General features: G+C 38.3%; 1 protein-coding gene across 1 annotated transcript in view; it reads right to left on the minus strand.

The window, feature by feature from the left end:
- CAP2 (cyclase associated actin cytoskeleton regulatory protein 2) overlaps positions 1 to 18,190 on the minus strand; it is a 161,741-nt gene that overhangs the window by 26,029 nt on the left and 117,522 nt on the right. Inside the window, exons 5-7 of the mRNA XM_019665738.1 lie at positions 15,979 to 16,122; positions 15,573 to 15,658; positions 11,874 to 11,979 (exon numbers count right to left, since the gene is read on the minus strand). Coding sequence (XP_019521283.1) covers positions 11,874 to 11,979; positions 15,573 to 15,658; positions 15,979 to 16,122 — 336 coding nt within the window. The remainder of the gene's footprint in view (positions 1 to 11,873; positions 11,980 to 15,572; positions 15,659 to 15,978; positions 16,123 to 18,190) is intronic.

The following is an 18,190-nucleotide window of genomic DNA, read 5'->3' on the forward strand; positions in this document are numbered from 1 at the left end:
ATGTGTCACATGAGTACCAAGGGGGTGTGACCAGCTCTCTTCAGGAGAGGGGTTAAGGGAGCCAGAGAAGGGGCTGCTGTGGCTTAGCCCCGGGCCATACCATCCAGTGCTTTGTAGATGACAGAGGTCCTACTGGGAGAGACACTGTGGGGTTTTAAGCAAGGGAGAAATGGACATATAGATAACATTGATCTCCTACTCTAAGAATAGGTCAGGCAACCTATGACTTGGCCTATGTTTTTACCAACTTTCTAAAAAGCAGAGACCAAGAAAAAAAAATTACATGTGATATACTCTTGGAATATGTGGAGTATGTCTCTCATAACAGAGGTTTGATTACAATGTTTATTCTATAAAACAAGCCTATGAGTAATGTCTTGAGCCACCTGTCTTTAAGTATTTGTGGAGATCATAGATAAAGCTGCAAAATGAAACAGTTGATGTGCAGTGGTACTGTTTATGGGTTTTGTTATTCCCCTGCCCCCATCCTTCCCTCATGGTCACACCCCAACTCCCATTCATGATCACACACATATGGCTGTCTTCTGTTTCTTGGTTAGATTCTCTCTTTAGCTATCCATTTCGAAGCCATCTTGGCCCATTAATCCCCTAGTAGCAGGGGCAACTTACATGTGCCCAATTATACATTTTTTTTATTTTTAGCTGAGCCATCCTGCCACCTGTTGGCAGCTCAGCGGCAGCTCAGCTCGGGCCGTGAATCAAACCGGGGACCCTGCCGCTCAGAGCTCAAACTCTTTTTTTTTTTTTTTAAAGATTTTTATTGGGGAATTGGGGGGATGGGAACAGTGCTGGGGAATTGGGGAAAGGGGAACAGACAAGTTGCTGTCGTTTTGTTCTTCAATCTAGTTGTGGAGGATGTTGCTTCACTGGCTCAAGTTGGCACCATCATTGCGCTCTTCTCTGGCGAGGCAGATCAGTCGCCGGCTTCTGGACGGCCGCTCACTGCGGCTGCTGGCCGCTCACGCTGGCTGCTGGCCGCTCACGCTGGCTGCTGGCCACACACGGTAGCCCATGGCAATCCACTGCCACAGGGACTGCAGCCCACGCCGTCGCCGGCGACTCATGGCAGCCAGCTCCAGGTTGAGCTGTTGTTCAGCATCTTAGCTGTAGAGGGCAGTGTCACTGGCCCTCCTATGTGGGATCCGAACTGGGGCACTCTGGCATCCCAAGCGAGTTCTTAACCATCGCACCACTCGGCCGGCCCCAGAGCTCAAACTCTTGAGTGAGCTCTTAACCAACTGAGCCACTCAGCTGGCCCCAATTATACATTTTAAAAGCAGTTTAAGGGTTGGCCAAGAGTCGCGTTGGTTAGGAGTTGGCTTGGGATGCCACCTGTGAGCAGCAGGGCCCTGGGTCAGATCCCACATGAGGGCCAGTGACGCTGCGCCTTCTACAGCTAAGATGCTGAACAACCGCTCGACCTGGAGCTGGGCTGCCGTGAGTCACCGGCAACGGCGTAGGCTGCAGTGGGGCTGCTGGCCAGCAGCGGGCATGAGCTTTTGTGAGCTGCCGTGAGCAGCCGTCCAATGGCTGGCGAGCGACTGCCTCACCAGGGAAGAGCGCAATGATAATACCAACAGGGGCCAGTGAAGCGACATCCTCTACAACTAGACTGAAGAACAAAAGGACAGCAACTTGTCTATTCCCCTTCCCTGATTCCCCAAAGCTGTTCTTCTCCCCCAATTCCCCAATAAAATCTTAAAAAAAATAAAGTAGTTTAAAAATCATAAAGCCATTTTAATTACAAATATACTTACATCAACATGCTAAAACTACAGGAATTCACAATGTTTTACAACTGAAGATTTTGGTCAAATGTTATTTATTAATTTTTCCAGGGACAAAGAATCTCAAATGGTCTTGTGTAACATGGTAGATAAAATAAGAGGATAACAACTACAATAAGAAGGAGAATTTAAGAGAAAGAGCTACCAGTTTCAGAACTAAAGACTAACTTTTTATACACATAAGTCAGATAGATTTCACAGCAGCAAGAAATGGTTCACAAATTTGTGATTTAGGGTTTGTTTATATTTTAGATGTCAAAACTAGTTTCTATTTTCTGCAAGATGTACTTTGATCAAGAATTGAGTAAAATTGATACATTTCCAAATTTGTCCATTTCTATAAGTACTTGCAAACTTTATATTCATATTTATGTCGCACTTTTATTGGCAGACAACTATAATCAAGAGAAAGGATTGCCCATAAACTAACAGATGATCATCCAGTACAACATAAATGTAAGCCAAAGTGAATTTATGACTTTAGTCTCTATTCTCATATTCTTATCACTTCCTATAATTTTGAGACTTCTGCCAATGAACACAAAGTTTCTGGAGGCCTTTCCAAGAAAACAGAATTGTTAAAAATACTACAATGAACTGCTGTATAATATTTTAAGCATATGTCTGTTAACATTTTTTAAAAAGTCAATTTGGGGAATATTTCCCATTTCTTCTATGGTAACAGAAGACAACTCGAATTTCAGGTTTCCATAAAAGTACCAACAGTGCTTATATGCAGTTGCAATGAAAAGATGGCCCCACAATTACGAAGGAAATGTGGGGCCCATTTTTATCACTTTCCTTCAAAGGCAAGATTCCAAACACCTTTATGCCAAGATAGAAGTAAAGAGGGAAGGTAATGAGAACCAAAATTTCATGGTTTCGTCAATGACTTCTGATGGCTTCACTCTTTCCCACTCCCCCACCCTCCTGTGGTCTCTGTATGCCATGCCTTTGATGACCTGGAGCGATGTGAGCTATGGCAGTAGATAAAAAAAGACAGAACAAGAAATAAAGTCCCTTCAGAAAAGGAATAACAGTTTTAAATTGGAAAACAGTCTGTGAATGATGTACACAGTCTATATTAGTTAGTGGAAACCAGTAACTTAGTATTTTTATGCTTGTTGTTCTAATTTGCATATCAAATATGGCTCTTCGAAAAGCATACGTCATGATTTCTGTTCTATAGAAAGTAGAAATGTTTGATAAAAGCAGACCAAGCCTTCAGAGCAGAGTCCAGAAGAATATATTAAACACATTCTAATTTGATAAAGCAATGAGGCTATTTTACATAGATTGTCTGGATAAGCAGCCTTAATTATTACTTTGCCCTGCTATCAGAATCAAATCTGGAATTTCCAGATTGTCTTTTCTTCTTGTCTGCCAGCATTGGCAACTTGAAAATAAAATTTCTCATAAAAAAAAGGAAAGATGAAATTAAATTTTCCGGGTAAAATTTTCCAGAGTTAAAGATAGTAGAGAATACCCATCAAAGAGACAAACTATACATAGCCAGCAGTTGTATGAAGACCAAGAGTGAATGACACGTGGCTTGAATTGTCTGAACAACTACTTTCATTTGGCCAAAAAGCCTAGGTCTGAACTATCATTGTATTAAAGTTTTTTATTTTCTTTCAAATTTTAGGGTCCTTGGGAAACTTTTATTTCCCAAATTATCCACACTTGGTAGATGGCAGAGATGGAGGTGAGGCAAAATAATAGCTGTTATAAAGATGATTTACATTTGGCTCTATATTATATATGTTATTTACTTAGGAAAAAAATTTAAAAAATAGAAACATCAATATAAGCTGAGTTTTATAATTGAGGCACACTAAGACTGAATAACTTTTGCCTCAATTTCAGTTCCAAGATTTATAGGAAAGGTTAATTGGTGCTTAGGACTGGGAAAAGGTCTGTAATTAGCTTAGTTTCCATCACAAGTGAAACCTGGACCAACAAACAGTGGTCTGTGCTCAGTTCTATGTGATATTCTATGAAGGGCTTGTTTTACCTTTAGAAGACAATCTGCACTTTTCCCCTATCCCTTCTTAAGAATACCTTTTGCCTAAGCTTATATTGCATTTCTTGAACTTATATCTATTGGGAATAAGGAGTATGTGGGTGGCAAGTGACAGGTACAGAGGAGACACTGGCAACCAATATTGCCTATAATAAAATGCATCACTTATTTCCATTACCATCATTTGATAGAAAGAATAAAGAAATATTACTTATGTGGCTCTTGAACAATGGACACAATCTGTAATTAATGGAATAACACTATAAAAATTTCATTGTGAAGAAATGTGATTACAAATTAAGGTGTTCCATTTAGCACATGTGTTTGGAGACTCTGTGTTTAAGGCACTGTACCAGTCACTGCTGCACATCCCAGGTGGAATGGGCAAAGGACCCAGCTTTCAGCGAGTGCACAACCTTGCAGGAGAGAAGACACTTCTGTGTTCCCAGACAACAGGCACTACGCTCTTGGCCTTTATGTCTTAGCTCAGGCCGTGCCTTTGTTTGGATAGAAGGCTCTTCCCCAATTTACTAACTGGAAATCTCTTACATATCCTTCAAAGCTCAGCTCAAAGTTCTCTTCTTTCATAGGTTTTCTTGAACTTTTCTAAGAGGAATTTTCCTGTTCATTTCCCATTTCTCTATTACAAGGACTGGTTAGGGACACTCTTATGATGGTGCCTCCCATTATATTGTAATTGTTTGTCTATGAATTCAGGTTTGGTCATCTCCTGAGCCTGAGCTCTGACGAGCCACTCACTATTTATCTTAACATCACCGATAAAGTAGCTCAGTATCTGAAACATGGTAGGTGCTGAAGTAAGTAAGTGCCTGCTTCATAAGGTAGAAAGTGCTAAGTATCATCAGAGAAATACAGATTTTTAAGAAATGTTATGGAAGTTCTGTGGAGGGAAAGGAGAACTTCCAGCTTGGGTCAGGGCATGGTGACAAGCAGAGCAGGTCAGAGGGGCTTGGAGAGCAAAACGTTTGAAATAAACCTTGAAGGATGAATGGATTGGATTTGAAACAAGAAAGCAAGAGGAGGGGATTCTCAAAAGCAGGGGAAATGTGTGTTGTTATTACAACAAATAAATGCAACTGAACTTTTAATAATCACACAAGAATTATCAGATCCACATTAGTGTGGTCTTTCAAAGCGTTACCTTCTGATGCGACACACTTGCTTAATAAAACTATCACTACTCAAAACTTTCTTTTAGGATTGCCTTCAGACTTGTTTACAAAAACATACATACCAAACAATCACTCACGTTTTTGTACTCTACTCCTTTTGACTGAAAAAAAATTATTTTAATTAATTCCTCTTCAGAGAGGGTCTCAATCAGACAATTGGTCACTAAATAATCAAGAAATCATTATACAAAACCTTCTTACACCTTAATTCTATAAACCTGCATCTACCTCCAACTCTCCAGAAACTGCTTTCTAAAGATCACTAATAAAATAGTCCTATGTGCAAATACTTTATTCACGTCCTTTGTGCATGTGCTGAATTTTCTGCTAAGAATTGCCCTTTCCTTTACTGTCTGCCTAGGGAACTCCTACTTGTCCTGTAAGACCCAAATCAAATATCAGCCCCTTTGTTGTCCTTGCCCACTCAGGAGTCTAATTAGCAAGGTTTATTTCCAACATAGCCTTGTATTGTTATTTATTTTTGTATCATAATTAAAACTTTCTGCTTGATTGCAGAAACTGTAGCATAAATATAATACCGTGTATGTGCTCTATACATGGTGGGTAGCAATATATAGTTATTGAATAAATAAATTATTAAATAAATGAGTGAAAATTAATGATCTCCCTTGAGTCTCCCTCAAGTTGGATTCCTTTGGTTCAACATGAATATACTAGAGCAGTGCTTTTCAAGCTTTAATATGCATGTCAATCACCTGGGGGAATCTTGTTAAAATGCAGGTTTTGGTTCAGGTAGGTGGTCTGGGGTGAGGCCTGAGATTCTGCATTTCTAACAAGTTCCCAGGTTGCTGCAGGCCCAAGAGCCACACTGCACTACAGGACTGGGTGTCCTGCCATGTTTTCCTGGTTTATGCTATTCATATGCTTTGGGCTTGCCTGTAGCATGCTACTTACCCTATTCTGTCATGTTGTATTGTTATATATTCTTCAGCTGGCTGGAATGTGAGTTTTAGTGGACAGAAACTATGACTACTCTGTCATACATCCATCTTTGTATTCTCAGTACCTTGCCCCGAATCTGGGGCATAGTAGGTGCTTAAGCAATGTTTAATTACATAGTCTCTTCAGGATGAACTCACAGGCATTTCCAACCTAATTCCATTATCGGTGTATTTGGAGCTCATTTGTTAGTCAATGACACTACCTCCCTCTGAGCAGCCTGGATCTCTTACTAGGAGAACAAAAGAAATTGGCCACCCAAAGCCCCTAAAAGGAGTTAAAAACCCAAGAGCAATTCAGTAGACTGAATGCAGCTGTGGTTAGGTAGACTGGCAAGTGCCACGCTCTGTAGCCATAGGAGAGATCAGCTGACACACCATCTGAGGCTTCATTCATTCACTTTGATTAATAAACCTAAGGCATAGGTTTGGGATAAGTTTGAACTATTGTGTAATAAGCTTGGATCATATGTACCTTGGACTTTTTGTAAAACAAATGTTTGTATACTCTGCCAAAAAATAGGAAAAATGATTATTTAATTTTTTCTCTAAAAACACATAATATAATTCTGTTGTAAGTTTTAAATGAAAATTCAGACATCAGATATTTGAGTTTTTGCTTGTTAAATCAAGAGGAAGCCAGAGAGGCCAGAAGACTTGAAAACGTTAAGACATACATATTTAATGACATCTTACAGAGTCTAAATTACTTATAATAAGTCAGGATATTCTCCGGCTGCATTTTAATTTAGTCACAAGCAAACTTAAATTTTTGCTTTGTTCATGGACATTTGGCCTTTACATTTAGAAATAGCCTGAAAAGAAATATCTACTTGGAGGAAAAGGAGTGATCTAAAGTGTCTTGCTTAGAGAAAAATAAAACCTCACCTCGTCTACAATTGTAATCATTCCTAGCTATTTGCATTTTCTGGAGGTTCAGGGGAAGTTAGGATGGAAGACAATTGGTACATAGGATAGATTTTTAAAATCCACATTATTAACAGAAAGAATTACATCATCATTACATAAGACTTTATATGCATTCATTTATGTGTATTTTTATTCTACTCTACAAATAATTATACCCTGGTTGTTTCCAAAGCTAAAGTAATCCAGAAAGACATGTGAAGGGACAAGAATCTGTCAACAAGTTTAACACCAGAAAGTTAAGAAAACAACCACATTTTATCCTATTTATGAAATTCTTTTCATGACCTTTTCCTGGCCAGATCCACACAGAATAGAATAATAGTTGGAACGTTGATCTAGACCATTCATAGAAAAATTCATTTTATGTCAGTAATCATTAAGTGGAAAGATTAGGTGTTAGTCTTTCAGCTTTAGTTATCTGATTTGCAGAAACTACCAATGAATATTATAAATCTGACCAACTGCAAGGGATAATAAATAACAGTGTCTGTATTGGGTTCCTGCCAAAAGATCAATTTATTCTACAAAGTGCATTTGAGACCTAGTGCTGAGAAAACTGTGTAAATTAACATGAAAAAGAGTTCCCAATAATTAAACTAACTCAAAACTACAAGAAGTTTCTGGTGTAGAGTCCTTTAGTCCATAGTCAGATTGAAGAAAAGCTGACAGGAATAAGAAGATTCCATTGGCCACAGTAAATGTAACAAGGAATTCCAGATAGATTACTCCACAGCTGCTTCTTTTCCCAAACGCACCCCCATCTCCATGCCAGCACACACACACACACACACACACACACACACAAACACACACACGCTCGCACTCTTGCCAATCACTGTCCTGAAATATTGCTGGCCTCAAAGTTGTACATTTCGCTGTGATAATGAAGGGAGCAACAGTTGTCCAACACAGCTGCAGCCTGAATGCAAAGGTTAGGAGGTGGGGGTAGGCAAATACAGTTCCAAGTGCTAACTCAGGGGGAATGATTCTTTCTTAGAGCCATGTACCCTTGGAAACTCAGAGTCCCCAGCAGCATGCAGTTGGTCACTAAAAACCCCAAAAAGCGCAAATCTCAAAACCCAATTTGAAAAAAGAAAGAAGTTACTCAAAATACTTGAAATGTAGATTTTAAATTAACAACTATAATTTAAAAAAATATATATTTTGTAATAGTTTTTTTTTTATCCCAAATCTTAGAAGAGGACAAAAATATCAGGGAACAACATTTCTATGCATATGTCATAAAGCCTATCAAAAGATTCTACACCTATGATGTTATTTCTGAACCAGCGTTTTCTTGCCCTAGTCATTCCTCACTTTTAATATCCGGCCAAAACTTTATTGTCTCACTCTTCTATTAAAGAGATGAGGTAGATGCTCTCTGCCTTAGAGTGATTACCATTTTGAATACAATTTCCCATAGAATAATACGTTAGGTTGCCACAAGCTTTTTGTGGTGCATGTAGAAGTATCGTATGAACTGTCCACTAAGATAGATCGTGATTCTTAAAACCTCCGAATATTGAGGAATCAAAGAACACCAAGATCACCTTTCTACATTCTTTTTGGATCCTTATCATTTTATACATACTTACTTTTTACATAGTTGTGATCAGTAAGCAAATAAATGAAATCATTTTTATGTTTTTTTCTTCCCAAGTGCCATTTGATCAGATAATTCTAAGAGCCCTTTTCCTTTCCTGTGCAAGAATGCTGTGATTCTGGCTATAATTGTTCATCATTCAATTTGCTGGTTTCTCGACCGACCATAGTAACTAAGGAGAAGTTAGTTTGATTTATGCTGTAGATTGTTTTAGAATCTTTTAAATAGTTTTTAATAATTTAAATAGAAATTTAGATTTAAAATTAAAACTACACTTTTTATAATATATTTTTAAATGGCTTTTTTACCCCAAATCTTAGAAGAGGACAAAAATAGCAGGAAATATGTTTCCATTTACACGTCTTAAAGCTTGCCAAAAGATTCTGTACATATGATGTTATCTCTGAACCAACATTTTCTTACAATAATCATTTCTCACTGACCAAAACATGATCATACTACTCTTTCCTTAAAGAAGTGAAATAGATCCTCTGCTTTACAATGGTTACCATTTTTAATAGAATTTTCCCATAGCATGACATGTGCTCAATAAATATTAGCTGTCATTATTATTATGGCAATGCTGCCCACTGTGTGCTCTAAGGGTCATTTCTGTTTTGTATAACATTTATCTCTTATAACATGTTTTTCAAAATGTGGGATGTGACCCACTAGTGGGCTGCAAAATCAATTTTGTGGGTCTCAGCCAGAATTTTATAAAAAATGAAATAAAATAGAAAACATCTGAATGCATTTCATGTGGTGGAAGAAAGTGTTGTTTTATGAAACTTGTTCTAGCGTTGTGGGCAGGGTGTGTGTGTGGATAAAATGTACTTCTTACTATGGATTGTCTTAAAAGCTTGAAAGTCACTATTACAAGGCATATATTTCTGATGAACATAATAAAAATATAAGTATTCACTCTAGAACAAAGGAAAACAACCACTTTTATTTTTCTATAATTAATAATCAATTCTTTTATATATTCAAAACACAATTACTCAGCTCTGTACATTGCATTAAAAGTATTCAAACCATTTAAAAATAATTTCTATTAATTTTCCATGGGCACCATTAGAGAATAGGCTAGCATTTGTTGACATGATTATTTTCCACAAATAGATTCTCATTTGTTTCCCATTTATCTATCATGAAATAATAAGATATTCAAGGACTCTTGATGTTTACTTTGCTATTCTCTCATAATGACCCACCTCTATGGCAAACATGTGACAATTCCCCTTTCTGACAAATTGATTTACTGCAAAATGACATCTCATTGGAAATGTATGAAAAATAATTCCAATTAGTCTACACAAACACCCACCCACATCCACACATACCCTCTGTATTAAATCCCTTCAAATGTTTATGAATTCTCTTCTCAGAAATCATAATATTGTAGGCAGAAGAAAAATAATCAACTTAGTTGTTGTATCTTGCACTGTGCATTGCAGCTTATAGAGAAAATAGGCAAAGTAGAAAATGAAAAGAGTCAGTCTTTAGGGGTTAGTGTTAACATACGTACAAGTATTGGGGAGCAAATGCAGAAGTGCCACACTCCCTTGAAACATCACAACTCTGCCTTGGTGTTAAGCCTGCTCTACTGACATTAACATTCAGAACAAGGGTTAGGTGCTGGAGTAAGGCTATCAGGAGGAGAGTATGAGTTCTAACCTTGAACAGAATTCACAAATATGAAATTCACCAGTTCGTCTTCTCAATGTTGACTGTGACCAGAGAAAGGTAATATTCATTTCTAATGGAAGGGATTTTTCCATGAGAAGCATTTCCCAAACAAGTGTGCAGTCTTAAAAGGGCAAGGGAGATTCTAAGAGGTTACTAATTACAGTTTAGTCCAAACTACTTACTGAGTACTTATTCCGTGCCAGGTACTGTGTTAGGAGCTGGAGACAGAGATGAGTTTCCAGTAGAGGGAGAGAACTCCAAAAGCACACAAAAAATTATAGTTCTATATGCTAAGGCCTATGATTGAGGTATACTCAAGCTTTGAAGGAGGCAGAGAGGAGGGTTATCCATTCCAGATAAGGAGCTGATGGAGATTAATGAGAATGTCTCTCTTTTTTTAGAGATTTTTTTATTGGGGAATTGGGGAAGGGGAACAGTGTTGGGGAATTGCAGAAGGGGAGTAGCCAAGTTTTTGTCCTTCAGTCTTAGTTGTGGAGGGTGCAGCTAGCTCAGCTCCAAGTCCAGTTGCCATCTGACTGCCCAACGGCAGCTCGCGGCCAGTCAGCTCTAGGTGCCGTGTTCAATCTTAGTTGCGGGTGGGCATAGCCCACCATTCCATGCAGGAGTCGAACCGGCAACCTTGTTGTTAGGAGCTCATGCTCTCACCAGCTGAGCCATCCTACCACCTGTTGGCAGTTCAGAGGCAGCTCAACTCGGGCGCAGCTCACTGGCCCATGTGGGAATCAAACCGGCAACCCTGTTGCTCAGAGCTTGCACTCTTTACCAACTGAGTCACTCGGCCAGCCTAATGGAAATTTCTTAAAGAGGTGATATTGAAGCTGTGAAGAGGGAGGGGTGCTTTTCCCAGGGAACTCAGGTCATGCAGCACAATATTTGTTTGGGACATTGCAATAAAGGCTAAACGACATGAAATTTGAAAAATCTGAAACAACAACAACAACAATTTGATTTGGTTTCACCTAAGCATTGCATGTGTTCAGGATTCCATAAGTAGGTGGGCAGTACTGGGTAGAAATAAGACAAGGGAAGGTAAGAGAGAAGGCTGAAGAAGAGGACAAAGATCAGAGCAACATCACATGTGGGAATTAAAGTGGGAACAGACACAGGCTGGGGTTTTAACCTAGGACTAGAATACCATACGAAGTACTAGAATTGCCTAAGCATTCAAAAATATTCAATAAACCTTAAAATACCAAAAGAGAAATAAAAAACATTAAAAAAGACATTTCATTCATAATTCTATCTCCTTAAAATAACGACTTCAAAACTTCCTGTATCCTTCAATTTTTATCACACAGTTTCTTAATATACTTGTATATGTCATCTTAGTTCTCAAACTTTACCACTCTGTCACTTAAGTGACTAGTAAATCATTTCCCATGTAATTATCACATTATTTTTAGTGGCTGTAGCATGCTTCATTGTGTTTTACTACAGAAAACTTAATCTTTTTTTTTCTGTATGTCATGTAGGCAGTTTCCAGATATTCCTATGACATGACATTTTCATAAATAGTTTCTACTTATATGTATATTTTATCTTATGCTTTCCTTGAGGTAAATTCTAAAGTGTGAGATTATTAGGCTACTGGGAAAGAATATTTTTGTGGTGTTCTGTTACCCAGGTGGAAGAGGGCTTGGTACTTACTGTTTTGCTCCAGGTGAGACCTGTAGTGTGGTGTTCTTTGATGTATGCTTGAAGCTCACTCCAAATGTTCAAATATGACTTCACCCAATCCACATGGCGTAAATCACTTTGTTATAAAAGACAGAGGCGTTAGGATCTAAAATAATTTTTTTAAAAAACTGGGGTGGGGTGGGGTGGGCATAAGGTAATCCAGTAACTGAGGCTCCATATGACCCTGGAGCAATTGTCTTTCTAGTCCAGTCACTGTGAACCGATTCCAAAGAGAACCCTGAAAGGACGGTGGTCAGGGTCTCTGCTGAGAGGAGCTGAATGCCCTGATCACCAGGTGTAGAGCAGAGAGGTCCACAAAGGGGAACCCCACAGAACCAAGCCAATTTGGGCCGTGTGTCCTCATGTCACCTCTCATGGGGAGATGAATGTGGAGAGGAGGCCATTTCTTTCTGCACCCCCTCTGATGCAAAATGAAAAACAATGAGCTTTTAGGAAGGAGAATGGTATTAAAAAGAAAAAAACTTCTTCAGTTTGTTTTCTAGTGATTTGGTTGAATTATTCAGTTGAAAGTGTAACCAAATTGGAGAATTTTAGAATGGTAAGGAAGTTGTAAGAAAAATGATTTCTGAGAAATGGATAACATTAATACTTCTAAAGGGATAGTCACTTAAATTACCTTTATTTGATACTCTTAATGACAATGCAGGTTAGGCAGGTTATTACCAGTATTTTTAGCCCAATTTTACTGAACCAAAATGTAATAAAATGCTTACCTTTCATAACAGGATTAATATATAGGATTGAGAACAACCGTTAACAAATATTAAACTTATGATAGGCAAAAATAGTTGCATTTCCTTTGGAAAATTTTTACCTGCTCATACTCATTTTTTCCACTTTGAATGAAGTAGTAGTAAATGGTAAAATGATGAGCTCTCAGTTAACAAAATTTTAATCATGAACCTGGGCCATTAATCTGTAGATAATCACTGAAGGAAATCTCTCTTATTAAAGCTTTTGTCAATAACGACAGTCATTATTTTATTTATTTATTTATTCAAGGACATATTTTATTTTGTTGTCCTTGAAAAAGCTCCAAGTACCACCAGTTTAGAATCCCATTGTATTAAGTCATGCCATTTAAGAGAAGTGAAATGGGGGAGCTGAAGTCATAATTATCCACCTCTCAAAGAGGAAAAAAAGTGAGGGTGGTTTTATTCCACATTTTTATATTTGGTGATTATATGAATCAAATCTGTGAAAAATCTCACTGTCACTTTCTCTCACTTTCCCAGTTAAAACCCAAAAGTCTAAGTGTGGCTCCACAGGTCTCTCACATCAGTTTCCTTATCTTATGAGGTTTTGTGAGGGTCTCAGTACAGAGCCCTGAACATATACAACTGCTATTATTAGAACACTAAAGTCATTTCAAAATTAATTACATACATAGTTCTATATGTAGTTATTTAATACGTATATGCACATATGTACATATGTGTATGTTCATACAATACACACATGTCTGTAGACATTATAGAAATAGCAGGCTGTATGTTCAATATACTTCCTATTAAAAAATTTAACAAGTGATGAAGTTCAAATATGTATAGTCAAATTCATTTTCCTTTTAACTATTGCAGTATGATTTTTGACTTGAAAAAAGCTCTAGCAAAATTGTAATCAGGAATGACAATATGGTATCTTTTAGTCTGAAGTTGATCTCACACTGAGAAAACACACTGAGCAGGAGCCAACTACATATCAGGAGCTGCAAACCCATCCTCAGTTTTCACTTACCCTGGAAGAACCTATGATAGGGGCATGTGATTATCATGATTATGACTCAGAGAAGCCAAACCTCTATAAAGTCAAATTAATTAACTGACTCTATTCATTTATTGAAAAAGAGCCAAAAAACCAGTCAAGCCAGTCATAAGGGCTGCACAGATGCAGACTCCACTGCCCACGGCTCTTGTGTTTCAACCACAGGAAGCCTGACTCAACTCCTTTACCGATGGGCCTGTCTGCAGGTAGGCAGCAATGAGTAGCAAAGAGCTGCAATGTCCCGCAGCCAGCACTGAGAGCACAGAGTGAGGCACAGCTGCCATGGGTGCACAAATAAATGGGTGTTAAATGAGTGGTGTGCAGTATTCTGCTTCTGTCAGGGTACCACCCCTGAAAGCCAACCGGTGGCTTAGGACTGGTCTGACTACTTCTGGAAGTGAAGTGAATGAATCCACACTTACAGCTGCATTTCCCCGGCATATTAAACAGTCTTCAGGTGGTCTGTTACGTATAATTGAGTTGTCCTTGATGCTGCCAGGAGTATGTTTTCTACTCAATAGTTGACATGGAGGGACAAATACTGGACTCTATTTGTGTGTACAAAAAAGTGGAAAGCCACAACCTTCCTTGCCAGGCTGCCACGTGGAAAGAATCACTCACACCCATGGTCCCAACATAGCCTCAAGTAGGGACTGGAAGGAAAAAGGAGCTGATGACCTGAAATAAAAATAAAAATGGCCTCCAAGCATGATATGAAAAAGACAGAGGCCTACGGGATGCCTAAGGTGTCCTGAATAGGCATGTGTAGGTATGTGTCTGTGCATCCTGAAACAAAGACTAAGTACAGATCTTTTATGATGTGGAAATCACTATGGGTTAATGTTCATGACCACATTTTTATGTCCAGGTTTCGTAACTTACATTTGTTCTTTCCTGAACTGTTATTTTTATGTGAGAGTGGCTGTCTTAAAATTCTGATGCTTTTTCTCATTCATACCGTACAATTCGATAGTCTAATAAAACATGGCAACATTTGGAGTTTTTTCATTGCACACAATTGCCTCAACCACAGTTCTCTGGGTGCAGGAAGTATGTTACTGGGTATATGAGTAGTCATGTTCATCAAAGTTCCTTCGGGGTGGAAGAAGAAAGAGGCATGTTGCTGTCTCCTAAAGCTGCCCTTCTTAAAAGCTACAAGACCTGTTTTGCTAACATGGAATGACTAAACTCTGTGAAGGGAGTTTAGGAGACATTTTCCTGGATATTCATGTATGGCATCTTTCTATTTGGTCCCATTTTCAATTCTAACCCCAGTTTAAGTCTCTTTAGGATCAATTATTTGTGCTGTAGAGTGCAATGACTTTTAAAGCTGGTTCTTCTGGCAGGGAAAACCCCTTGGTTCAGACTCACCTGTACTCCCAACAGTCCTCTGAATGATAGCTATTCTAATAACTGTCTCTCTGTCCACCCCAATTGTATTTCCTCTTAATGCAATCTTCCTTCTCATTGGTTTGTCTCATCTCATTTTGTACTTCATTTCCTGATTCCTTCTTTCTTCTCTCTGCTCACCCACCAAGTTTATTTTGACAATGTAAAAGTTTTGTGACCATATAGAGCTGGTCCATCACAAACCATCACAGGGCTCTCTCACTATTGTGGGCATATGTAATAGATAGCATGCATTCAAGTGAAGAGAGTCTATTCAATTATGAGAGAATTGAGGCAGACTTTCTAAAACACATGGATAACTGATTTCACTTTCCACTTTGCTTTACCTGCAAAGATAGGATTTTTCTTTTAACACTAATAGTAAACTAGTTAAGAGCCTTTGAAAGGAATTATTAATGAACTATATTAAAATTTAGGAACAAATGTCTAATAAGCAATCAACTGAAATTTTGGTCAGCAAAAGATGGTACATACCTGTGCTTGTAGTCCTTTAAAACCCTGTTAGTGTAAAAGGTGGCAGCATCATTCATTTCCTTGACATAAGGACCAGGTTTGGGAGACTGAGACATTGGGACCATCACCCAAGCATAGAAGGAAAAAAAAAAAAAGGATAAGAAGGAAAATGTCTTAAAGAAGAAGAAAATCAATGGAGATGTTGACTCGAAAGTTGGAGGTAAATTTTGCTCTGTAAAGATCGATCAAACACTTTCCATATCTTAGAACACAAAGCATTGAACTTCAAAAGGTAAGAAAGAGCTGATGTAATCAGCCTGCCCAGTGTAACAGACAGAGGACAAAGGAGCCTGAAGGTAGCTATGGATTCTCTTAAACACTCCCAAATTGTGAAGCGGTACAGGGGCAACCCTGCATCTGGACTTACCACAGCTATCCACCCCAGAGCGGGGATGCTTTCGCTGACAGCCGAGAGATGGTTAAACATTGCACTGCCCCGGTTCCTTTCTCTGAAAGTTTGGATTTCCTGAATCTTTTCTGATATCGGTTTCAGAAGTGCAGACACGTCATTCTGTAAGCAAACATTGAGCACTGTTACTAAGAACAGAACCGAAGCTGACGCCTCCCTCCATGTTAGCCTAAGGGGGAGAACTCAGGACTTGCCATTTGTTGGGGGCCTTCAGAATAGAATGGTTTTTTTTTGTTTGTTTATTATGGTAAGACTGTATTTTCATTCTCAGAAGTATAAAATTTGCACATAGTTTTAACATTATTAACGCTGTCTCCTGGGACATAGAAACATCCCCCCTACCCCCCCAATATATGATACAGCCCCTGTTTTAGAGAATCCTGCATGAAACAGACTGAAATTGAGTGTGGATCAGTTATATCTTCAAATGGCATGCATAGATCACATGCTGCAATAACACAGGTCTAAAATCATGGTGGGTGAGAGGTTAGTGAAAGGTTATCTTCCGATTCCTGTGGGAAAATTATGTGTGGGAGGGTCCTTGCTTTTACCAGAGTTACCATAATCCATGTGAAAAAGTGGAAATCTCATGAAAATGTGATGGCTTATGATATTTTTAGTTACCTTACTCTGATTTGGCCTCTACAATGTCCCGGCTCAACTTGGTTGATGATTACTGGTCACTCTCACTTCTATTAATTCAATAACTGACTTCTCTAGTCATATAAAAAAAGACTTTCATAATTGTGTGAGCTGAGTTATGAAGTATCACAGAGATAGGTGCTTATAACATCTCCCCATCCACTCTCTTAGCATTCTCCGCTTTCTTTGGTTTTGAAGAGCAGATACAAGGGTTACCTAATGTGTGTGTGTGTGTGTGTGTGTGTGTGTGTGTGTGTGTGTGTGTTCCAAAGAAATAGCAACAGTCTTGTATTTCAGCTTTGTAAAACCAGTTGAAGAGGCTTTAGAAGTACTTTACTAAATCTTGTTTGCAGGAAATAAAAGAGAAAAGCCCCTTAAAGCTCTTCAATTTCTCTAATCAAGACTTCAGAGCAAAGGTTCCAGCATTGGCTGTATGTTGAAATCACCCATGAGCTTTCAAAAACAAAAGCCTGTGTCCCACCCCCAGAAATTCTGATTTAATTGGTCTGGAGGTGACCTGGGTTGAGGGACCCCAGGTATAGATTTTAATCACTGCTATGGTGGTGACTTAACATCCCCCAAGTAATTTCTACCAGGGGCAGCAAACCATTAGGAAAAAATTATGTTCAGCTGCGGCAGCTTCCAGACCTCACTTCTCCCTCTTGACTTATGTATACCCTATCCTTCCCTTAAAAGAATGTTGTATGCAAGGGCTTTGGTATTAGAATAACCTTAGTTCAAATCTCAGCTCTGCCACTTCCTACCTATGGGGCCTTGAGAAAATTACATATTTGAGCCTTGGTTTCCATATATGTAAATATGAGATAATAATACTTACAGCCTATAAGGAGATATGGCATATTAAACCTCTGGTACATGGGAAGTACACAACAGGTGGAAGTGACTATTATTATTATTATTATTAAATTAGCCTAGACTGAATATAAAAAAGACTGTCTCCTGTAATATGTGATATTCATTTGCTTCAAATAGATGACTGTGTATTTTTTCAATTTTTAAAATTTTCAATTACAGCTGACATTCAATATTATATTAGTTTCAGTTGTATAGCATAGTGGTTAGACATTTCCGTAACTTATGAAGTAATCCACCCAATAAATCTAGTACCCACTGATACCATACATAGTCATTACAATATTATTGACTATTCCCTATGCTGTACTTTACATCTCCATGACTATTTTGTAACTGCCAATTTGTACTTCTTAATCCCTTTACCTTTTTCACTCAGACTCCCCACCCTCCTCCCATCTGGCAGCCATCAGTGTGCTCTCTGTATCTATGGGTTCGTTTCTGTTTTGTTTATTTTGTTTTTTAGATTCCACAAATAAGTGAGATCATATAGTATTTGTCTTTCTCTGTCTGACTTACTTCACTTAGTTTAATAACCTCTAGGTCTATCCATGTTGTCACAAATGGCCTGATTTCATTTTTTTTTTAAGTCTGAGTAATATTCTATTATATATATGTACCACCTCTTCTTTATTCTTTCATCTATTGATGGACA

The sequence above is a fragment of the Hipposideros armiger genome, unplaced genomic scaffold (genome assembly GCF_001890085.2).
Source record: "Hipposideros armiger isolate ML-2016 unplaced genomic scaffold, ASM189008v1 scaffold_449, whole genome shotgun sequence".
NCBI lineage: Eukaryota > Metazoa > Chordata > Mammalia > Chiroptera > Hipposideridae > Hipposideros > Hipposideros armiger.